This window comes from Euprymna scolopes, chromosome 3 (genome assembly GCF_053919585.1).
Source record: "Euprymna scolopes isolate OS-2025 chromosome 3, ASM5391958v1, whole genome shotgun sequence".
Lineage (NCBI taxonomy): Eukaryota > Metazoa > Mollusca > Cephalopoda > Sepiida > Sepiolidae > Euprymna > Euprymna scolopes.
This window is the reverse complement of record NC_136484.1, coordinates 52,525,654-52,551,655: the sequence shown is the minus strand read 5'-3', so window position 1 is coordinate 52,551,655 and position 26,002 is coordinate 52,525,654. Positions and strand designations below refer to the sequence as shown.

The following is a 26,002-nucleotide window of genomic DNA, read 5'->3' as shown; positions in this document are numbered from 1 at the left end:
TCCAAAGTCGGAGTGGCAACCTCTCTGCCCTCTCATAATTGCAGAAAGACCTTCTTAAAACCATGCGTAATCGACTTTAGAAAAAAAAGCGCACAGGATTTATCTCCTATAGAAAAAAATATGGTTAACTGTCTTAAACCGCTAGAATGACTAAAATAATACTTGTTTATTTTTCATTAAAGTTTTTTCAAGGTGTTCACATGTAATTGTCTACAAAGGTAAAATTACATCTTTGGAGAGGTGGTTAGATGAGGAGGGGGGGGTAACAGAATGTATTAATCTACAATAATACCAAAAAAATATTGCAATATATTCATTTTTAAACAGTCCTAGGTTTTGATTTCAGTTATTTGTACATAAAATGCATTACAATTCAGCTTTGAGTTCTCTAACTTCTTTTAATGGATGCATGACATTTTTAAGGAATTGCAGCATATTTATGTGCATTTACTGCAGATTATTTGGAAACCATTAATTTCTGGAGATTTTCAGTAGCATATTCTAATTCCTAGCACAAAAATACACTTATAAGGTAAATTTCATTGCTTAATCTTCTGTTTTAACAAAGATATTGCATTTTTACTGAAAAAGTAGTGTAAAAAATGTGACAAAACGCATATGGTCTTAAAGAGGGAAAAATATCCAAACGTGTGCGGTACAAAAATAGTCATAACTTCCTTAATTTTAATTGAATTTAAAAATTTTTTAAATATTCTTTCTTAGCTCATCAAGCTCTTTCTATAAATACCAATATTGAAATATTTTAAGCCATTTCTATTTTTTCATGTGTATTGACAATTAGAAAAACAATTAGAAATTAGTTGTTTTAGCAAAAATTATGCATTTACAAATTTCATACTTGGTTTCTGTTTTACTTTTCCGGTTGCTGTTTTATATTAATATTGTGGTTCTATGTTCATGCCAGACAACCACAAATAGTAACTAATTCAATAGTTCAAGGTTGGAACAAGGAGTTTCTTGGTTCATTTTACTTTCTCTAACAATGTTCAATTATAAAGTTGAAATTATGACCATTTTGGTGTGACAGCATCTTTTTTCCCCCTCTTTTCCTTAAAAGCAATGAAGGTTCAAATCATTATTAATAATAATAATAATAATAATAATAAAATGTTTTGTTCTTATTTTCCAGGTGAAGAAGCTTCAGATCACCTTTTAAATTTGAGTCCTTTTGAAATGAAAACGCTCCTTCATCATATTCTCAGTGGCAAAGAGTTTGTTATCAGCCCAGGTAAAATATTTTTCTATCAAACAATTTATCAGAATGTGATAATTAGTGTTCAGATAAAAAATTTTTAAAAAATTAAAATTGGATGTGTTTATGGTGTAATAAATAAGATGAAAACTCTTTAAAAAAAAAATTTTTAAAAGTGCATTAAAATTATTTCCAAAATTCAGTTAATTCATTTTATTTTATAAAATTTACTTTTGTTGTTGATAAATATTATAAAATCTTTTGGAGCGTTGAATACTTATTTAAATTTCTGAGGTGACACATTTAATATATTATATTTTTTCAAACTGGTGTCCATATCTTTATTGTTACAATGTCTCAACCTTTGTCCTATCCTGCTTTCTTCAGCTGTTCAGTAGTTAATCCACAAAGATTACTTGTCTTGATTTTGATGTTATTTATTTATATACAATAATTTGATGCTTGTATAAGATAGTAATGTTTTAAATTAACGCATTTCAGGTGAAAACATTATTGTGTATTATGTGTCATGTTGAAAATATATAAATTCCAAAAATTATGGAAAATGATTCAGTAGAAAAATAATTACAAGTAAAAATAAAATTTATTGAACTTATTGATTTATAGTTTTATCGTATGTTTTTAATGTTGAAGAGTTTGCAAGATTTAGAGGGAGGTAACTGCAATCGGTCATTTTGACTAAATAATTACAATCCATCATTTTTAAACACAAAATATCAGAACGTAATTGTGACTTATTTTTTTTTATTTTATTTTATTTTATTTTTTTTTAATTTATACTAGTTTGGACATGACATAAGTACCTAATGTTTTCATTTGAACTGCATTGATTTAAAATATCAAAATTCATCTTTCAAGTTGTAGTTCTTTTTTCATATAATTAACCTGAACCGGTGAGAAAAATATATGCTAGGAAAAGGATAAAAACAAATTCTTATAATTTGACTTTTTACTCTTTTGCTTGTGTTTAATCCTTTTTGAAGTTACAGAAAATTGTTATTATTTTGATGGGTTTTTTGTTTTGTTGAAATCATAAATCAAAATCATATTCCTTTTTTGCAATTTTTTTAAAATTTGTTTTGAAGTTATCTATAATTATAGTTAATTCATCACAAGCAATATAATCTCAGCTAAAATCTTTTGTAGCTCTCACAGAAAAAGAAGTTTGTTTCCATTCCACCCATTTTATGCAAAGAATATTTTTTCTTTTCTCCAACTTATTTTTAATTTTTTTTTTTTTTCAACTGCAGTTCTTTATTTACTCAATAATTTTGTTTTTGTTGAAAACCTTTTTAAAATGTTTTATAATCTGTCATTTTTTTCTTTTGTAACTTGATCCAAATGATAATTTCAATCAGTACTAATTCATCTTTCTGTTACCACAAAAATGAGTTGGAAAATGTAATTTTTGGTTACTGACAAATTTCTAGTAGATTACCTTGGTACAAAGTCATTGTTGTTTGCAATTCCATCATTTTTTTTCTCCAAAATTGAGTAATTCTAATTTTTTTTTCTCAAATTTCATAATTCTAAATTTTTTCAAACTCTGATTATTCGAAATTCTTCCTTCAAACTTACTGATATTCTTTATCTTCAAAATTCAGTGAATTCATAGTTGTTTTTTCCAAATCCAATGAATTCAGTTGTTTTTTTCCAAATCCAATGAATTCATAGTTGTTTTTTTCCAAATCCAATGAATTCATAGTTGTTTTTTCCAAATCCAATGAATTCATAGTTGTTTTTTTCCAAATCCAATGAATTCATAGTTGTTGGGGTTTTTTTTTTGGGGGGGGGGTCAAAATTCAGTGAATTTCTAGTCGTGTTTTTTTTTTTTTTTTTTTTTTTTCCCAAATTTAGTGAATTCATAACTTTTCTTGGAAATTCAGCAATTCCATATTTTTTTTTATCAGTTTGGATTATTCATTTAAAAAAATACAACTATATAATGAAAGAAATGAGTCATGGCATTACAAGCAACATTTTATTTAAATTGGCATGACTAAAATTCCACATTGAAACTGACTTGTTTATTTTTTTTTTTAATTTACTCTTATTTTGTTCAAACATTGTACTTTTTGTTTTAATATACTTTTTAAAAATTTCTCATAAAAACTGCTTCATCCTCTATTCCACAATAAGTGACCAGATTTACATTATCCGCAAGAATTAAATTGGTAATTTATTTTAAATGTATTTGTAACGATGTCTAATATTCTTTCTTACTGCACCTTTTATGAATTTGACAATTCTGAGATTTTGAATTCCTGTGATTAACAATATTTTTCTTTTACTTGTTTTTAACAATTTTTCCTTTCTTAAACCATCAGAAATGCATGTTCATTTCCAAACATTACAAATTTTATTTTCATAAAACAAAAGAATAATTAAGAAAAAGTTAAATAATTGAATTAACTTTTTTTCTTTTGGTTTGGTAAGTTTTAACCATTAACTTATCCGCAGTCTTCACTTTGTTGATATGACGAATTTATTTCGCATTCAATTTTAAATTCTCAATCAGAACAGAACCAAATGAAGACAATAAACCTTGCATACACAAAGGACTCAATCTTATTTTAGAAAGAGCTTTAAGACTTTACTGCAGTTTCACTGATTCTCTGATCGTCAGAAACTAAATGAAATGGCATTTGCTTTAGGCAAGTTAAACCAGCTTCCTCCAAAGGAGGAAGTTTATGGGGAATATTATATTCACAAGCAGTCTCTAGTCGGAAGTGCATTAATAAATCTTTGAATCCTATTTTCGTTAAGGATTCATTAATAAACTTCTGATGGTAGAAAACCTGAGACTGCAGTGAAGTTTTATGTCAAGTTTTATTATTTGTTATATTACCTCTGTTAGCAAAGGTAAGAGTCTATTAGGCATATGTACGCAGTGTGACAATGTATGGAAGTAAAACTTGCCCAGTGTGGGTCGAGGGTATGTGTTGCATGAAAAGAAATGATATGAGAATGATACGATTGATGAATCTTAAAAACAGGCTTAGTTTTGACGACCTCAGAGGAAGATAAAATCTGAACAGTATAAGGAGAAAATTGAAGAATGGGGAAACTTCATTGTTTGGTCACATTGAATGAATGGATTGATGTTGCAGTTAGAACGTATAATTTAGGTAGCATGGTCAGTTGACAGGGGAATACCAAGAAAAACATGGAAGTGGTAAGGATGTACTTGAAAGATAGATAAATAAAGACCTGTCAGAGATGGGTTAGTTTTGAAGTCAATTTTTAAGAACCGTCCATATATATATATATATATATATATATATATGTTAAATGAAGGGTTTTTGCGTCCTTCTATTTATTACTTATTTATTTATTTAATTGTTTACTTTTACTTATCGTTTTCTTTTTACTGTTTCTTTTACTTCTAAGGGTACTTTTAAGTATCTCTGTGTTCTTATCAACGTTGTTACTTGTGTGTGTGTGTTCTATCCTTACACCGTTTCTTACCTTGAAGGGTCTCAATGTGTATGTGCAAATATATAATGTGTACATACCTGCTTGCCTTGTCCAGCGGATATCTTGTATGCTGGTCTGCCATCTCGTGGGGAATGGTCACTGCCGCAGACAGACACATTAATGAACACAAGATGGTATTTGAAGCTTCAATTGTTTATTTTAAAGGCAAGCCTATATCTGGACCCTGGTTGTCTAAGTCCCGAGATTTCCCATCTGCTCATCTGCAGCCCAAAACCAACTTTCACATGTCGTTGTCAACCGGAAGCCTACGACCACAATTCAGTGTCACCCCTAATTTCTGGTGCACCTAACCTAGGTCATTAAAGGTGACTGAGTTTGATGGGTATCAAATCTAACCTTCTCTGACTAAATCACTGATGGGAAATCAAAATGCTTATATAACTTCTATTTCTAAAAACTACCTATATAGCATTTAAGCTGGGATTCCCAAAACTACACATATATATATATATATATATGAAAATCAAATAAGAGACATGTTACATTTAACACTTTAAAGCCAAATAACAACGCAATTTTTTTTTTTTTTTTTTTTTAACTTTATAAAATAAACGAATGTTTATTTTTAAAGAGAGAGATATATTTCGGATATATACACTCTTTTTTCAATCTGTGTATATATATATATTTATTTATTTTTATTTTTTTTTCCCCCCTCTTATTCTTCATGATGTTGAATGGAAGAATTTTAAGTTAAGTCCACCTGATGTTAGCTGTGGTTTTTCTGTAACCGGATAAATATGCGTGGTCGCGCGTGATTTGAAAGTCTGGATAGGTTTATCCATTAAAGGCGTTGAGTGAAATTTGAAAATTAAATAAGAGACGTGTTACATTTAACACTTTAGAACCAAATAACAATGCAATTTTTTTTTTTTTTTAAACTTTATAAAATAAACGTTTATTTTATCATTGCAAGCTTTCGAATTCCACTTTCCAATGTTAATGACTTGCTTGTTCATTTCATCATATTGCAAAAATAAGCAATATCATTTCACCTAAGTTAATCATAATGAGAATAGTGTTTATTTATTTTTGCTATTTGTACATTTTCTTTTTCTATTTTTCTTTTCATCTGTATTGACATTCATGTCATTATTTAACCTTTCAACTTGTCACACATATGCTAATAAAAAAGAATAGAAAACAAAAGGAAAGGTTTTTAAACCTTATGTATTTTCTTGTCATCAGGAAAAAAAGAGAAAAATGGTAAGCATTGCTTCCAATTTGTGTGTCCCTTTTCACAATTTTTTTTTTTTTTATCATTCCTTGTTGAAATGTCCACTCACTGCTTTATGTATCATGTCTGTCCATCAAATTCACATCATCATTCATTCTTGGAGGAGGAATTATTTGCGTTATTCATATTTGGTGTGCTCGTTTTGTTTTCATTTTCGAAACTTTCACTTGTTCAACTTTTTGAGCCATCTTTAAGTGTCCAACAAAATTGTTAGCACATAATTCATGTAGTCAGACTAGTTTTACTTAAATGCATCTTGGATTTTTAAACATTAGTTCTTGGTTCTTAACTTATTTTGATAGGCACCTGAAGATGACCTTGAAAATACAGTGACCAAAATATTACAGATATTAGGATGTGTTCATTCAGTCTACATATCTAGAAATAAAAATACTATTTCAAAGTTAAGACAGCATCTCTTTTAGAGATGCGTAGACATTTAAGAAAGTTATTTTAAGTATGAACCTGACTCTCAGACTAAAGAAAATGCTATTTCAAACTGAGGTATAACAGACTAACAGATAGACAGTCTGTCTTAAAGACGCATATACACCTCTATAAATGCTATTTCTAGCTTAAGTTTGACATACAAATTGACAGACAGAACCTCTATGAGAGATTCTTGGACACATTTAAAGATGTGTCAATTCAATCTGTACATTTAGCAATGAAAACGCTATTTTAAACTTAACTCTGATAAATGAAATGACAAACAAAATATCTGGAAACAAAATGGTTGCTATACTGAATATAAATAATAAAACAATGTCTCCAATCATCTTCTCAAAAATCACTTTCATCTTCTGTTTTCTAATTCTGTGAATCATTCTGTTGTACTTTGTCATGTGACCCTCTTTTGTTTCATCTTATATTTGTTTTTTGTATAGTTCTCATGATTTCAAATAAGAAAGTTGGCTTTAGAAGAGGTGAACATGATAATCTAATATTCAGTTATTTAAAATGAGTTTACGTAAGACAAATTGCCAACAAAGGTTAAGCAGTCCAGTCTATCCTACCTTACTGTTTTGATCCATATCTAATTTGACCTACTGAATGATATCAAATTCATTTCTGATATGCATAATCAAGTTTTAAAATTGTTTAGCCAAGTATTTGTATATTGCAAGAATTTATTCAAAAACAACTATTCTTCAAGATAAAGCCTTATCCATAACCTTCCGCCAATGGCTTACAAGCTTTTAGATTTGATCAAAGTATCAATATGTCTGCTTTGAATCAAAAAATTCTTGACTGGTTTCAGCTTAAGATTCAAATCAGTAACCCTTCATGAAGTGATCAGAATAGACCCTACTTAAATGGAGCAACTTTTGGATGTGGCAGAATTTCCACATGGTACAATTCTGTAATCTTGCTGCTGGTCTTTATGGGATATTACTCTGCATGAAGGATCACTGATTTGAGTTTTTGATGACATTAAAGAAGTTTGTCAAGAATCTTTTTTCTTCAAAATCAACGGATTAGTACTTTGACCAAATCCAAAAGCTTTGAGATCATTGGTATTTACTTTGAGGATTAAACGGTTACTTTTGAATAAATTCTTGCATAATAAAACAATATTTGAACACGGTGCACAATCTAGTAAAACTCACTGAAAATGGTCTTTGTAAATTATGTCTGGACAGAATAATTTAGGCTAAAAGAAATTCAGTTGGAATTGGTCTCCAAAGTTAATGACAAGACAATTTTTACAAACGTTCTGATCTTAAATGAATTGCACAAAGCAACACAAAACAGGATATCTTAGATACAATTGAGCCATGTTAATGTGCAATCTGCCACAGGCAAAGAAAGTGATTGATCACATTACTTGTCCAAAAGGTCGTTATTTGGAATTTGCCTTCCATTCAACTAGGTACAATACCAATTTTGAATTTACTGTATGTTACTATTTCACCTTTAGCTAGGGTGTTGAAAAAAATAGTGATTTGTGTGTGTTGGTGTGTATGTAGGTGGGTGTGTGAATTTTAAATAATTAGGTTGAATTAATGCAACATCACCAACGGAACTTGGATGCTGATTATCAAGCCATCATCTTACATAACAGAAGACTGGAAGCTAAGAGATACCAAAGGTTATAATTGGTTGCGTTAGATCACATGTTATATGTCTGTATCATAAAATAAAGCAGGTTTCTTCTACGTTTTTCAGAGATAGCCTACGATTTAAGTAGGTGATATTTGAGTTTCTCTAGTTAGTTTGTCTTTTCTTGTCATCATGATCTTTATAACAAAATAATGTATTTTGATTAGATTTCTTTCAAAAAATACTTATTCCAGCTAGGAAGATTATAAAAATAGACATTAAGTACCAATCATAATTCTTCCAAGTAATTCAACTTCATGGCATCTCTTGGCCAATGGAAGTGTCTTGCCAGTACATATTTTCTTTCAAATAGCATGCAGCAAGTTTGTCTGTCATATAGAGTTAGTAACAAGGAATGAATTGACTTGACTATAAATGCCTGCATCTAAGTCTCTATTTGTTTTTCATTTTTAAATGCTACAATGTTTGTATTTTCTTGTTCTATCATTTAATCCTTTTGCTCAAAATCTCCTGATAATCCTCTTTTCATTCTTATTATTTTATCTGCATTTCATGTTCGTTTCTTATCTCAACACTTGAATTGCTCTCTTGTAGAATCTTCTTTTCTTTGCATTTGAATTTTATTTTTCATACGTCAACTAATTCACCATTTTTTTTTATCCTTATTTTTTAAATGGTAACATTTCTGTTCATTCAATTTTTCATTCAACAATCTTTACATATCTAGATTTAATTCTACTTTATTATCAGTTATCTTATTATTCTTAGATCTCCAGCACTCACTATTCCTTGATATCCAACCCTTGTTATTCTTATCCTTCCCATATTATTCCTTGATATCCCTCACATATTGCTATCATGTATCCCTTTATTTTGTCTCAAACGTAACACTAAACTACCTTGGACACTATTGGTGAAGGTGTTTGCCTCTATCCCGCTCATTACCCAGAAATCCATCTTTCTCAAGCCTTTTTAGCTTCATCTCCAATCATCCTGGATATGATGCAAAACTGCATCCAGTGGCGATGCTCTAATTTGTTAGTTTCAAGGAGTGTTGAGTTGCCCTTTAATTGCCATTACTGCCAATCTCTGCTATGACCTAATGTGGTAGTACCTTTCAGTCCCATCAATAGTTAAAAAGAAATTGTACTTTTATAGACTCTTTTGTGTATATTTATAAAATAAATTAATTTACAAACTATTTGCACAGAAAACTTTTACAACGTGATTAAATCTGTGAAGATATAAAGAATTTGAAGCATAAAATCGTTTACGAAGATAAGTAGATTCAGTATTAAATAATCAGAAAAGGGTTGATATGCTGTAAAAAAATATTTTTTTTTATTTCAATCACTTTACTTGCTACTATTGTTTACAGGTATTTCTCGTGTATACCTATTGCTCTTTTCTGTTATGCATAGATATTCTTTTTTTTTTTTTTTTTTTTTTTTTTTTTTTTTAATTAAATTCATCCCAGGCAAGGTAGACTGCCATTGATATGTAAGGAGCTCCTATGAACTAAGAGCCATACTTACAGGGGTATCATTAGTGGGAAGTTGTGCAATGACATATGTTCGCATTTAAACTTTTGCATGTTGGTATAGTCAGGAAAAAAGGTGGCAGAGAGTTTGAGAAAAGTTGTCTTCCGGCATCTGGGTATCACTACAATGAAGAGGTGGAATTTTGCTGACTGGTTGGTCAGGGGGGGGGGTATGTCAAGGAAGTACCAGTGGAGCAAGTTCATCAGAGCACATTCTATTAAAGTACTTGTAAAATAAACACATGCAATGTTGCAGGGATAGGACAGAGACTGAAGCTTGGTAGATAGTGTGGGATTTATTATATAATAGACTAATAGTTTCTACTCATAGGTGCCACACTATCTACCAAGCTTCAGCCCCTGTCCCGTCACAACATTGATATATTAAATACTCATCCAGTAATATTCTCCCTATGTATATCCCCTTGCCCTATTATTGATGGCTGTATCTCCTTTCCCTATTATTGATGGCTGTATCTCCTTTCCCTATTATTGATGGCTATATCTCCTTTCCCTATTATTGATGGCTATATCTCCTTTCCCTATTATTGATGGCTGTATCTCCTTTCCCTATTATTGATGGCTGTATCTCCTTTCCCTATTATTGATGGCTATATCTCCTTTCCCTATTATTGATGGCTATATCTCCTTTCCCTATTATTGATGGCTATATCTCCTTTCCCTATTATTGATGGCTATATCTCCTTTCCCTATTATTGATGGCTATATCTCCTTTCCCTATTATTGATGGCTATATCTCCTTTCCCTATTATTGATGGCTATATCTCCTTTCCCTATTATTGATGGCTATATCTCCTTGCCCTATTATTGATGGCTATATCTTCGTTTCCCTATTATTGATGGCTATATCTCCTTTCCCTATTATTGATGGCTATATCTCCTTTCCCTATTATTGATGGCCATATCTCCTTGCCCTATTATTGATGGCCATATCTCCTTGCCCTATTATTGATGGCCATATCTCCTTGCCCCATTAATGATGGCTATATCTCCTTGCCCTATTATTGATGGCTATATCTCCTTGCCCTATTAATGATGGCTATATCTCCTTGCCCTATTAATGATGGCTATATCTCCTTGCCCTATTAATGATGGCTATATCTCCTTGCCCTATTAATGATGGCTATATCTCCTTGCCCTATTAATGATGGCTATATCTCCTTGCCCTATTAATGATGGCTATATCTCCTTGCCCTATTAATGATGGCTATATCTCCTTGCCCTATTAATGATGGCTATATCTCCTTGCCCTATTAATGATGGCTATATCTCCTTGCCCTATTAATGATGGCTATATCTCCTTGCCCTATTAATGATGGCTATATCTCCTTGCCCTATTAATGATGGCTATATCTCCTTGCCCTATTAATGATGGCTATATCTCCTTGCCCTATTAATGATGGCTATATCTCCTTGCCCTATTAATGATGGCTATATCTCCTTGCCCTATTAATGATGGCTATATCTCCTTGCCCTATTAATGATGGCTATATCTCCTTGCCCTATTAATGATGGCTATATCTCCTTGCCCTATTAATGATGGCTATATCTCCTTGCCCTATTAATGATGGCTATATCGCCTTTCCCTATTATTCATGGGTATATCGCCTTTCCCTATTATTCATGGGTATATCGCCTTTCCCTATTATTCATGGGTATATCGCCTTTCCCTATTATTCATGGGTATATCGCCTTTCCCTATTATTCATGGGTATATCGCCTTTCCCTATTATTCATGGGTATATCGCCTTTCCCTATTATTCATGGGTATATCGCCTTTCCCTATTATTCATGGGTATATCGCCTTTCCCTATTATTCATGGGTATATCGCCTTTCCCTATTATTCATGGGTATATCGCCTTTCCCTATTATTCATGGGTATATCGCCTTTCCCTATTATTCATGGGTATATCGCCTTTCCCTATTATTCATGGGTATATCGCCTTTCCCTATTATTCATGGGTATATCGCCTTTCCCTATTATTCATGGGTATATCGCCTTTCCCTATTATTCATGGGTATATCGCCTTTCCCTATTATTCATGGGTATATCGCCTTGCCCTATTATTCATGGGTATATCGCCTTGCCCTATTATTCATGGGTATATCGCCTTGCCCTATTATTCATGGGTATATCGCCTTGCCCTATTATTCATGGGTATATCACCTTGCCCTATTATTCCTTCATATCCCTGTTCCCTATTATTCCTTCATATCCCTGTTCCCTATTATTCATAGCGATACCTCTTCTATCACTAGCAAATATCTTAAATCTTATACAAAGATTTGATATTAAGTTCCCGCTGAGAATCAAATTCGCTATTTAAATGAATTGATCTCATGATTCACTTGGTAAGCATTAATATCAGCCCTCCCCCAACCCATAGTCTGATAATTACTTTTTTAGTAAAAACTTGAAAAGCGAAGTATCATGCAATATAAGAGGTTGATGCCTCTTCCAAAAAAACTACTAATAAAATTTACAGTCATTTGCACAATCCAATTATAGTTGATGCAAATAAACTTCAGTTATATACATGACTTTTCTGCCAAATTTCAGTCATGAATCTCTATCTTTATTTTATTGTCGTTCAATGACGTAGGGGACACTTTGCTGATCATCTCCTCAGTATGAGCTGTGATTCTGAATGGGTTTCACATTCAAGCGCTTAAATTTTTATGCATGATGTTATCTCAAAGATAACCATCTAAACAATCCTTAGAATCTTCTTGAACTGAAGAGGTCATCACAACCAAAATTTAGGTGATGCCAAGTGAGGAGTGCACCAGAATCATTAATCATTTTATATGCCATCATGTCAAAGTGTGCTTATTATTTAATAGTGATAAAACAGACTGTTAGGACATTCATGATTAAAATTTGATGGACACGTCATACACAGACAGAAGTTTTATCATAACAAACTTATAAATAAAAACCCGTTTGATGTATTTTGAAACAAAGCTATTTCATCTGAACACTTTTGAACACTATTGATGAGATTTAATTGCATTTTTTCATTTCAAGCAAGGAAAGTTTTTTTGATAATATGAACCAACCTTTTCTTTTTTTTTTTCTTATAATATGAACCAACCTTTTTTTTTTTTTTTTTACATTGAAAATTTCTTCTCTTTCTACTCTCCACTGTCTTTTCTCCTCTTTCATTTTTTATGTTCCTTCCTTTCTTTTCCACCCAAGATATGACAAAGTTATACTCGTAATAATATATATATATATATATATATATATATATATATATATATATATATATATTTAAACAGAAAATTGTAAAAGTTTTGTAATATTTAATAACTCCAAACGGTTAATTTACAAATACCAAATGATTTAATACAATAAGTGCATAATACAATTGGTAGTTACAAGTTGAATAACTGGCTTATAATGTATATGAGACGACAGCCCAGACATGCTCTTACTACTGATATAATCCTTGACGCTAGCATTATTGTTATTGATATGCTATTCTGGATAATTCATTGTATAAGAAATCATTTAATTAGTTTTTTGTCTTCTATTCTACTCTCTGCCTGTTTTCTCTAGAATTCATGATTTTAGTTAAGTCTGTTGAAATAAAAGAAAGTTTTATTTAAAGAAAAAAAAAAAAAAATGTGTAAATTTTTTTCCCTCCTTTTTATTCTTAGTGAGAAAGAGAAAACCTGGTAAGCGGGACTGTCAATGTTTTTAACCATTTCTTTTGTTATCACCCCTTGGCCCATTTCATAATAAAGATTATTTTTGTTGAAATTTCCTTTTTTTTTTCTTTTTCCATTACTCATCGGTATTAACTAACAGCAAAATATTCCATCATGCCATATTTGCATTAAAAACATTTTTATTAGAAGACAGAAAATAAATGTTTATTTGCTACAGGAAAGCAATTACTCAAAGTTAAAATATTTCAAATAATTTCACAGTAGATTACGAAATAAAATTGAAGTAAAATAAAACTTTCTTTCTTAATTTTTTTTTTTTTTAGGGGGCCCTAAACTTTGTTGAGAGTTATTTATCCTGTGCAATGTTGGATATCTTTCCCATATATATATATATGTATATATATATTCTTATTTTAATCAAAATTCCGGTAATGTTCATATACCTATAAAATCAAAGTCAATATTAATTAACTTAATGGAGCTCCATTACTATTGGTATTAATAATCGAACATGCATATATTATTTTTATAAAAATCAAGACAAGAAAAATATAAAATAAGATCATGTGGAGTATTTCCTTATTTGCTACAATTGTTTCATAACCATTTGGACAAATTTAAGCACTATTTCATTTAAAAATATTCCAAAATGGCTACTCCTCAGACACCAAAATGCATTTATCATATATGTATAAATATATTCATAATCTCTTTTAACGGACCAAGCAGTGGACTCGCCTCATTTCTCCTCATTTTATTTATTTATGGTATATATATATTATAATTATTTAACATGTATATAAATTATAAATAAATAAAATGAGAAGAAACGAGGTGAGTCCACTACTTGGTCCCTTAAAAATGAGATTATGAATATATATATATATATATATATATGACAAATGTATTTTGGTGTCTGATGACTAGCCGTTTTGGAATATATTTAAATGAAATAATGTTTAAATTTGTCCAAATGGTTATGAAAATTGTAACATATAAAGAAATACACCGTATGTTTATATTTTATATTGTGTTGTCTTGATTTTTGCAAAAATATATATATAAACAAATTAGGCACGTGTTAAATATTTAACTCTAAATGTACATTTAACTTAAAGTTCTGAATTTTTGAGATGTGGACTGTTTGTATTACTTGTATTGATTGGATTATTGCTCTCATCTTGAGTATTAATTGTGCTGCATTTTGGTTGGATTGTCCTCAGGCATGTTGGTTGTTGTTTGGAAAAGTTACTGGCTCTATAGATACTTTCGTAATCTCTGAGTTAGTCTCTATTTTATGGTTATTGTTTTGAATTTGTGAAAAAATTTGACAAAGGGGAGGCAACTCTAATAAAGATCGACAGAGGATTATCTCCCTTTCATCGCTGAAATTTTAAGGGTGTACAATGTTTTTTTTTTTTTTTTCTATAATTAGAGGTTCCTAAATGCTACTAAAATCTAGAGTTGATCTGTTTAGTAATTTTTCTTTTTTTTTTTTTAGCATATGTGCTGCCTACCTGCGTCGGCTAACTCTCCACCTTGCATCCCTCGTCAAATATTTTGATCTCGTTTCGCAAAGGGAACTGTGTTCCTTTTTCTTTCCATATGTGATCAGCTAGTCCTGGCTTTTTGACCTCTCCCCGTGTCACGACTTTATGGTGTTCTTCTAGCCTTACCTTTAGAGGACGACCGGTCTCATCTCTGTATAGTTTTCTGCATTTGCATGTATAACCAAAAGGTTACATCAAGTTTGGCGCTATTAACCAAGGTTAACCCAGTATATGAGCTGGTTATAGGCCTTTCCGATCATAGAATGGCCCAAAAAGTTCAGTAGTTATTCTGGTCACTTAGAACAACTCTCGCAGCATAGCAATTTGGCCCTGATTGTTTACACGGGGATAGGGTTTGATGAGGGTTTTTGGTTGATCTATTTCAATAAGAAAAGTTTGCCAATCCAAGGAGATGGGTGCAACCACACACCACATGATTGTTTTGTTGATCTGCAGGCCACAGCCCTCTCTTGACATCGAGGTAGGTACTCCTCTTCCTATAGGTGTCCTCTGAAAAAAAAAAACAATTCCAGTTGACCGTCCGATCTGGCAGCAATGTTAACAACCTTGCAGAAGGAATAAGTAAAAAAAACTCCAGTCGTTGTTTTTCTTTTTTATAACAATTATATTAACCGAAACTATATAGCTACAAAGTTCTAATATAATATAACTGTACAAAGATAAATGTATAGGCAGTAGAAATTAAATCACTTCAGAGTCCACAGTTCAATACTTAGCACATCATCTGCGACCAACAGCGCTTTCACCTGGAGAAACGGTAACAGTCACCCATAATTCCGAATTCAATTTTCATATATTGTAAATCTCATTAATGGTAGGATAATGCCAGACATAATTAAATGAATTCGACTTTTGTTTCTTTTTCTTTTTACGTTGTCACTAACAGTCTGCAGATGTGGGTATGGAGGAGACCTTTGTTAGCGATAGTGTCAAGCGATGAATTAACAGCAGCAGAGGGTTTTAGCCAGACACAAATCTATTTTGTTTGTGCAAATGCCATATGTGACAAAAGTATTCAACCAGGGTTTTTCAGCTTGTGAGAGAGAATGGCTGATGGCGGTATTTCAACATCGACATATTTTCTAACAGTCAGGGGCTTTTGTTCAACTTACTATGAGCTGTGTTTTCAACTTACTCCACTCAACTCAAATGTCTAAAATTGCTTGTGCATAAGCTTAAATAATGGGTGGGGGATTGGAGCTCCTGAGTCCAAACTAGCCAATTGGGGGTTGTTACAACATATACCCTTCTTTTCTTATTGACCTCATGCCAACTGTGCATAAATGCTTATTGGAGTAAATTTCCAGATCTCACATCCAGATTTCCAGATTTCACATCCAGTCGTCCTTGGGAGATGATCTCAAGGTCAGATCCTCCTCCTAATCGTAGCTTAAACAACTTTCAATATCATTCTCTTAAAATCAATTGTTTTCTTAGAAAAACAATGTTATGAACATATTATCAATCCCAAATCTGCTAACTGAAGCTACTTTTCCTTGGTTTGGTTACATCATCGACCAAACAAATGGAGTCAGCAATGCAATTGTGAGTTGCCCGGGATTGTTCACATGATAAAAACTTGCTCTATTATAACCATTATTGATGTAAAATTCGATCACCATAAGTGGTTGGGTCACACATGAAATCTCATATACAGTTTTTTGCCAGATTTTCCATCCAAGGCTTGACTCATACTAGTTGTTTTTTTGAGAGTCAAATCACTCTTTATTATTGTTCTGATGTCATATGGACTGAATATTTAAAAAAAATTTTTTCGAACAGGTCCTTTATGTATGGTGTGCACACTGGGGCTAGTTTTCGGGTATTGTCCTTTGGTGTTTGCTCTAGGTTTTTTGGAGCTGGGTAGATGGAGGGTTATTTTTAGGTGGTCCAACTCCTCCTGGTATGTGTTGTTGTTGCTACATATTGTTCTGGCATTGTGTTGTAAGTCCCAGATGATTCCTTTTTTTTTTTTTTTTTTTTTTCTTTTTTTTCTTTTTTTTCTTTTTCTTTTTCTTTTTTTTCTTTTTCTTTTTTTTCTTTTTCTTTTTTTTTCTTTTTCTTTTTTTTTTCTTTTTCTTTTTTTTTTCTTTTTCTTTTTTTTTTCTTTTTCTTTTTTTTTCTTTTTCTTTTTTTTTTCTTTTTCTTTTTTTTTTCTTTTCTTTCTTTTTTTTCTTCTCTTTTTTTTCTTTTTTTTCTTTTTTACGTTACTAACTCACAGAATACAAAAATATCTACGGAGCCAGTAACTTTTCTCTTTTCCAAACAACAACCAACATGCCTGAGGATGGTCGAAGGACAATCCGACTGAAACGTTGCATAAATAACGCTCAAGATGGGAACAATAGTTCAATCAATACAAGTAATATCTACATTTAACTTGATTTGACAATTGCTGTAATCCATTTGGAGCATGAGTCTGTCCTTATGTGGTTTTATTTTGTTTTACCACTTTCTGTCTGCTGACCGATTCAGTGTTGAGCACTATTTCTTTATAAACTGTTGAATTATTTCTTTGTTTTGAATTCCAAATAGTGAATCTATTGTAATTAGAATCTGAAAGTTGAGAAAAAAAAAATTTGTTACATGTTGCACACTTTTAAAAAAAAAACTTATTGTCACTTTCTTGTGAACATTTATTTTCTCAACCAAATTTGATTCGTACCCCCAACCCATCTCACGTCACAGTTATTTATTTGCTTGCACTCCTTTACTTGCCTGTAAAACATGTTTTCACTTTGAAGTACCAGTTGCACGTTGCACTGGTTTTTGCATATTGATCAATATTGCAAGTGTAACAAACTAAACCGGTGATGGTCCATGTCATATGTCTTCTAATGTTGTGCATCCTTTGAAAACTTAGAAAGTTTTACAAAGAGTCATAATGATTTTATTGTCTCTTTAACTTTTGCGTGATTTGCATTCAATACTGTAATAAAATCGAAAAAAACTTGTTGTACATAAAGACACTTCTTAGTGTAGACAGCATAAGTAAAAAGTGTCCAAGAAACAAATATATATAGGTTTTTTGTGATTTAACTTACTTTAAAGCATTCATTTGCTTCGAAACAAAACTAGTGCTGAAACGGCACTAGTTGTTTACTTTAGAACGGTAACAAGATGATGTCATCTTTGTAGTGTCGATAATCGCTTAAAAAAAAAATTGAAACAAAATACTGATAGAAATCCATCAAATGAAGTAAGAATATTCTTCTCTATTCTAATTGAACTGATTGGTAATTTGAAGCAGTAACATATCGCTTAGGTTATCCAATGGTTTTCCAGTAGTAATTTGTAGGAATACAAGGTTTTATACTATGGCTGCTTGAGGCTGTAGTGTGTCTGTCTGTTTACAGCTGCAGTAGTTAGTGTAGATCCAAAGTGACTAGCTCCAAATTTGGAAAGCGATTGTCGTAACATTACTTAAAATCTTTTGCCATTGTAAACCACTGCACAGCATGTATCATCTGTGTTGCTGTGATGTTGCATCTGCTACTCTTGTTAAGCATCGCCATCATCATCATTCACAATAATTATTGTTGGCATTTGTTTCCCCAATATCTTTCTATTAAGAATTTCTTCTAGAAGGATATCGGACGTTTTCAGAAAGGAGCACATAAAGGTTGCCAGCATCCCTAAGTGAAAGTGCTTCTGTGAAACAAACTGGATTTGAACATGGCACATCCAAGTTGCCAGTCCGTGCCATTAACCACTGAGCCATCAGTACTACCCTATATCTGCCGCTGGTTGTAAAAGCAGCAAGCATAGTTGTGGTGGTGGTAGTAGTAGTAGTCATCATCGGAAATGCCTGCGTTTCTCTCCACAGTTGCCAATACATCTCAACAGCATTGAATATCATCAAATAACAGTCGGGATTTAATATTTCAATGACTAACGACGATAAATCATATTTATATCCTAACCTATTTGGTGTTCTGGATATGACACAAAACATCCAGTGAATGAAGCCCATATTTTAGAGCTTCTGTAAATGTAGAGTTACCGCCATTCATAGCCATTAATCTCAAATTGATTCCAGCTCGGAGTATTAGTTATTATTTGGGTTTCATAAATAGAATCTGTCCTATAATGTTAAACTGCTTGGCTAGAACATGGAAATCATTTACATCATGAATAACGACTTCAAGGAAACATCATGAATAAATATGCAAAGATAGAAAGAACTTGAAGCATAAAAGTTTTTACCAAAATTACTCCATTTAGCATTAAATCATATGTTAAATTTTGATATACCAACAAGCATTCTATTTTTTTAAAAAAGAAATTCATTGATTTATTTTTTTTCTTAATCTGAATTCAAAAAGCAGTATTTCCAAAATGTATTTTTAGTAAAAATGTCATTCCATTCTTAATTGTTTTCATTAACTTTTCATAAAATTCAGAATTAAATTTTACAATTTTCTTTTAAATTTTTACTAATTTCAATTTGTTTTTGTTATTTTTTTTTCATGTTTTCACAATGTTAACAAAATTTTATTTTTCAGTTTATTTTGTTTAATTTTTACTTTTTTTTTTTTTTTAAATCATTTTATCAAAATATAATTTTAAAGAAATGATCAGTTTTGTTTATCTTTGATGTGTTAATTTGATTTTTTTCAATATTTTGTACAAAAAAAACTTTAACATCTATGATTTTTTTTTCAGCAGGTGTATGTTTTTACCAGCATTTATTTATTATAGTTTTATAATCTTAGTAATAACCTATATTTTTTCACCATCTCTTCTGAACACAAGCTCAGTGTGATAATGTGCTAAAAGAAGTGACAATAGGGAGACTATGCTTAGAATATCAAACAGTGATGAAAGGTGAGAAGCCTGGGTTTAGATGTATTAAATGCAACAAGCCACTTTTTATCCACTTTGCATTGCACCACTTTCTTCAGGTCGGAAGGAGCGGATCAGGAAAATCCTGATCATAAATGTTCAAAATATGTCCGTGGATGGTTATGTTGTCGGCGAACGCTCTCAGAATATGATTTGGAAGGTTAGTCTCTGAAGCTTATCAAAACAAGGAGCTTTCTCAAGGATAGAGCCATTTATTTCAACTTGTGGGAAAAGCAAGGATCTGAGCGATGCCGATGAAAGGAAAGAAGTTTGGTTTTAGAGGTAATAAAAGTAACAAGTCATTTTTTTTTTTCATTACACCACGTTTGAAAGAGAGAAAATCGGAAAGATCTTTACCATCAATATTCTTCAAAGTGTTGCCATAGACGGTTGTGTCATCTGCATAAATGTCAGTGAATGATCTCAGAATATGATTTATCACATTACTGTCAGTATTCTTATTGTGATTAAATGATTTAATTTGTGACAAACTTGTTTTTCGGCAGCTTGTAAGATCTTGCGCAGACTAAAGGAATGAAGAGAAAAAAAATGACCACCTTTTCATATGCTAGCTTAATATGCAAATCAGATGTTTCCCGTTGGATATAAAAGAACAGCCTGATTTTTCAGAAGAGTTTGATTTTGGACTTGACTATTGAAGTGGAAAGTTGCATCAGCTGTGCATAGTGTTTTACAGTTGGGAGGTTCTTGATAGCCAAGCATAGTGTTGGAAGTATGACATCGTTGCCTTTGATTTTTTTACCACACTTATAAGTATTTCTGTCTCTATTTCCTCACAACTAATCTCCTTACATATTACACATTGAAAGTATACGTATATACTTATGCCATTTTCATTACCGATGTATTATTAGACTGAACTATGTTCAGGAGAGATGAAAAAACTGGTTATATACAGCTTATTAAGTCCTTATGCAAAAAAATAATAGATATATTGCCATGTTAAATGTGTGAAACTGTTATTAATCTTCAATATTCTTATTTGCTTTTAACAATTGTATAAACTTTTCAATTATTGTTGATTTCATTGTTAAAGTTTTATTTAAAATTTTTCTAGATGTATATCCCCCCCCCTCTTAAAAATTTTATACATTTTTTTTTATTAATATTTGTGATTATGAATTAAACATCAAATTTTCAGATTCTATGAAAAAGAAAAAAAAATATTGAAAAAAAATGACCTCAGTTTTTAGGAGGAAAGTAGTTTTATATCGGTTTTACATAAATTATCTCCCTTGAGTTTTCAAACAATTTTCAGTTCAAATAATCCATTTTACAAATGTTTTTTTCAAAATTTCCATCATATGTTAAACTCGTATATCAATATTAAAACCCCTCTAAAAATTGAGCTGTAAGCTTTTCAATATTTTTTTTAATAATCTAAAAATTTGATGTTCAAGAAAACAGAAAATATCCCCACCACCACCGCCGCCACCTTCCTAAGAAATGAAATAACCTTTTAAAGTATCAAAGAAGTTTTAGGAAAATATCAACCAATAGGAAGTGGTGTGAGGGGGATATATCTACCTTAATTTTCTTATTTTATTGTTTATTTCTCTTAATTAAAAAAGGATTATCAAACTTTTAATTATTTTATTTTCATCCAATCATTATTTAAAAATGTTACTCTTTTTTATGTTGCATGAATTTTTTTTATCAAGTTGAATGGATTTGTTTTTGTTTTGTTAATTAAGTTTGCCTGAAACAAAGAAACCTTCTGTTTTGAAGTTTTACATTTATCACATTGAAATTTTCCTCTTAAAATTCATGATAATTATCAAATAAAAGAGAAAAAAGAAATCCCAGAGCAAATCCCATATTTTAGGTTTCAAATTTTATTTGGGATAAATAAATGAGAGGAGGAGGAAGAAGTTACATGGTTTTTATTGTGTAGTTATTTACGCAGCCAACATAGGAAATCTGATTTTTAATGAGGGTAATTAAATGGCAATCAGATCTGGATCCAAATTTTCAATTTTTTTATTTCGGGAGATTTTCCATCAGATAAAAATATTTTATGTTTCAAATTTTATTTTGGATAAATAAATGAGAGAAAGAAGTAACATGGTTTTCATTGTGTGGTCATTACATAATAATTATTACATAACTACAGTGCCGTCGCCTTTCATGCACATCACATAAAGTGCATAAGATCATGGAAAAATCTTTTTTTATTGAGTTGGATTTAGAAATGTTATTGAAAAAAAAACTTTCACTAAATTACTCTTATAATATCTATTTCCTGTTTTTCTCAAGTAAAAACAATCCATCTTGTGTTTCTCCAGTTAAAACAGAGTTTTAAAATGGTAAGAATTATTATAACAGTTGTTTCTTACCTATATTATCTTTACCATTCTGTAAGGGAAAATATATCAACTGAACTTAATATTATGAGGCCTACAGAATAAGGAAAAATATAACCAAATACAATATCGACATTTGTTTACATATTGACAAATGCAAAATGGACATAACATATGATAAACAGTTTTTTGCTCAACATTCGTAGTTGGACTCTACCAAAACATGGTTAATTATGAATGTAACACAGAGCTTACTTATATTATCAACCATATGGGCACCTATTTTCACCATGGTTAATTCCAGTCTTTCTGTCTGCCCTAACGGCAATAACCTACCAACATCCTTAGCAACCAGTGTTAGTGCCCTTGGTTGCCCTACAGCACCGCATAAGAGAGTGTATCATGATTTTAGAACATGGGGGATCATAGCCACTCTAAAATTATATTATCAGATTTTAAAAAATTGCAATCTTGTATACCATGGCAATTCATCATTCAAAATATTTTTTTAAACCTATAAACTGCCAAATAGAAAGTAATTTCTGCCTTGAATTAAAACTTGAAGATAAACGTTAAGTATTATGCTATTAAATCTCATGTACTTTCTTTTAGTAAAAAAATTAACTGGTTTGAGTCCTTTTCAAGAAAGAACAGTGATGTTGATACAGATAAATTAAATTCGTGGATATTATCAAAGAAATATATCATACTGGATGACTTTCACTTCCCAAAATGTCATCCATTAAACCATTAATCAAATTTATAATTCTTTCTGCAATCCAATCATATTTGATAAAAATAAACTTGAGTTGAAACTTAACTTGTCCACCAAGTTTGTCATGAATATCCAACAGTCTTTGCTTTCTTGCTGTTCAATGATATGTTCCAAATTTGTATCTCTGCATGCAAACACACTTGCATATGATAACCCCACAAATAAAAATGAGAAGGCAGTAAAGTCTAGTCAGTGTGAAGTTCATTTAAGTTCACACTGCCTACTGATGAGACGATCACCAAAGTGCCCTCTGCATTTCATTGAACAGCAATAAGGGAAAGGCTGTTGAACATGGATGAAGCTTGATAGACTGAAGTTTATTGGTATCCAATATGGTTGGATTGTAGAAAGGTTAGTGGATTTTTTTCTGACCCATGAGTGTCATTGAAAGGGAGGTCATGCTGTACCATAAAAAAGGGAAATGACCATGTAAAAAAATTTTCATACAAACATTGCTAAAAATGTCAGAACTAATGATGGGAAGATTATGTCTGTGTTCATTATCTATTTTAGTACAAACTCTTTCTCAATAAAGCTATAACAACACAGCTTATTTTTTGTGCTCATCAGTGTAAAGTTATCTTGTGAGATTTTAAGTTGAACCTAAATAGCATTTAAGCTGGCATGTCAAACTTTGATTCTGAATTTCCATTTGTTATTGCTGTACCATATTATTGGCATTATAACAACAAGCTTTACAAGAGTTTATTAAAAAAATGTTACCTTTCTCAGACAACTGGTAATATAGAAACATTTTTGAATTAAGATCAAAAGTCAACAAGGGGAATAACTCGTATCTTTTGATTGAAGAATACAGAAAAAAAAGTTCTCTTACAACTGAAATCTTATTTCTTTTTCTATAAAAATTAAAATGATATCACTGCACTGTGTGCAACGCCAGGTAGGTTGTTCGTATAAGATATAAATCAAATATTGACTAACAAAATGGTATATTGAAATCTTTCCACCATTTGAAAACCTTTCCTTTTTGATCTTTTAATGAAAGTAAAATTGATTTTCTCCCCCCCCCCCCTTTTTTGTGTTATTATGATGTTTCACGTGTTTCCTTAAATCACCATGTCTGACCCTGCCTGCTGCCTGGCTCCGTTGTTGTTGCTTGCTATCCGAACCTGCTCTAAATCTCCAGAACGCACCAGTGCTGATGATTCTTCTGAACGGATACGCCTTTCATTCACATCGAAGGACAAACATGAAGAAAAAGTTTTTGCTCGACTCAGCAGATCATACAAGGTTTTTCCCTCTCTTTATTTTATATATTTTTAAGTACGTATATTACTCTATAACATTTGAACAATTTGTTTCAAAAATTGACCTGTAACAAATAAAAATCTTGATATTTGAATTATAAACAATTATTTATGAAATACCATTTTTCGCAAAAGAATGAAATCTTAGTAAGACCTTCATCATTGTAGTAATTATAGAAACAATCAGAACTTAAAAAAAGAAAAAAAACTACCTGGAAAAATATACCTGGTGAATCATGTGCAAGAGAGATATAAAAGATTTCTTGGTTGGAATGTATGAAATAGCAGGTAAATGTCTGGCATCCAGTTGGATGCTCCATCCATAACTAGAACAAAATAAGAAAATGTGGATATTGATAGGTTACATTTGTGTTAAAAAAAATGTCCAGGTGTGTGATATGCACAAGTTTAAACAAATTCTTGAACTTCCATAATCTTGTGCAAAATTTTGCACAAAGCCATCTTTACATCATCAGAAAACATTATTTTAGATCGTTTTGCTATTATTTTGACTTAAAACAAAAAAAAAAAATGGTAAGAAATATAGTAGTTGAAATACCCGATGTCAGGAGTGGTTTTATAAGATTAAGACCTGCTTGAACTATTTATTAAATGCAAAGAGATGAAACACTAGATTAATAATGAAAATTTTATTATTGTACAAATTTGTGATTTCCATTTAGATTATTCTACTTTATAATCAGTAAAGATATTTTTTAAGACCTGATGTAGTTAAAAATAAAAATTCAAATGTAGACGTACTAATAACATATTTAAAAAATAGTACTTCATCTAAATTATGACATCAATATTTTTTACGTTGTTAGGTTGATGCATAATTATTGGATATTTTTTTTGTTCCAAAATTTGCTGTAAATCTGTAAAATTTCAGACAAATTCAATTTTGTTAACATCAGAAAGATTGTAGGCTAATTTTCATATTTTACCGAGACAAATGATTGTCAAATGGTTCACATTGAAGTCTTCAGTCAACGTTGTTGTTGTCAAGCTTTCATTCTCTTTCACGACTGCCAAATATTCCTGGTCATTAAAATTTGATGATCAAGCTCTTCCTTCTTCATCTGCAAGGTTTGCATCACTCAATTTGAACTTCATCTTTCTACGTACTGATTGTTCCTCTACCAAAAAATTGAGATGATGTAATGACGATCATGCATTCCAGCCTTTCTTCAAGTTGTAGAGCATAGTATGATTTTAGATTCATATCTTGAAAAGAAAACGTTTTTATGAAACAAATTTAACAAACTCAGAACTTATTATTGAATAAAATTTGTTGAAAAAAAAATTGTAATAATTATGTATTAACTAAATATTTTAATATTAAGTTATAAAATCAAAGTCTATTTTTTTTTTTTTAACCATTCAAACTTTAGGTCTATTTGAACAGTTAATAAAAAAGATTTTTTTAATTTAATCAATTTATAGCATCTTAGAATTTATTCATATTTTTTCAACTATGTTTTTTTTTTCACTGTATGCAGTCTAAAATATGCTGAGATGATTTACTTAATAAAGTATATAAAAAATTTCACACAACTCTGTTTCTACCTTCAGTTGTAATAATGTTTTTTTACTTACATGTTTTTGACTAACTTAATAAAAATTATATGTTCTCCCCCAAAAATGCATTGTATTATACTAAATTTTAAGTTTGGAAGTTCCATTGTTGTAGATTTATATAAGATAAAGTGATTTTAGTTATTATCAACTATAATTTTTATCTTCTATGTTAAGATTTTGGTATTAGTTGAATAAGTCTGTCTTCTTTCAAACAAGTTTGATTGAAAAATTAACAACTATAGATCCTTTTATGAAAATTTTCTGATATTTCTTTTTTAATGCCAAGGTTAATATTATTAACATGCCTTGTAATTATTGTAGTTATTAAAATTCTTTACGTGCATTGTACTTTAATTTTTCTAACAAAA

General features: G+C 30.8%; 1 protein-coding gene across 12 annotated transcripts in view; it reads left to right on the top strand.

The window, feature by feature from the left end:
* The window catches only part of LOC145254914 (putative phosphorylase b kinase regulatory subunit alpha), a 179,214-nt gene that overhangs the window by 125,715 nt on the left and 27,497 nt on the right, over nucleotides 1-26,002 (top strand). For 3 of the 12 annotated variants that reach the window (XM_080113908.1, XM_080113876.1, XM_080113882.1), the window contains 4 exons: nucleotides 1,151-1,249; nucleotides 5,921-5,938; nucleotides 13,259-13,276; nucleotides 23,933-24,036. In XM_080113908.1, the coding sequence (XP_079970034.1) occupies nucleotides 1,151-1,249; nucleotides 5,921-5,938; nucleotides 13,259-13,276; nucleotides 23,933-24,036 (239 nt within the window). The remainder of the gene's footprint in view (nucleotides 1-1,150; nucleotides 1,250-5,920; nucleotides 5,939-13,258; nucleotides 13,277-23,932; nucleotides 24,037-26,002) is intronic. The other 9 variants (XM_080113910.1, XM_080113904.1, XM_080113905.1 and 6 more) reach the window with 6 other exon arrangements.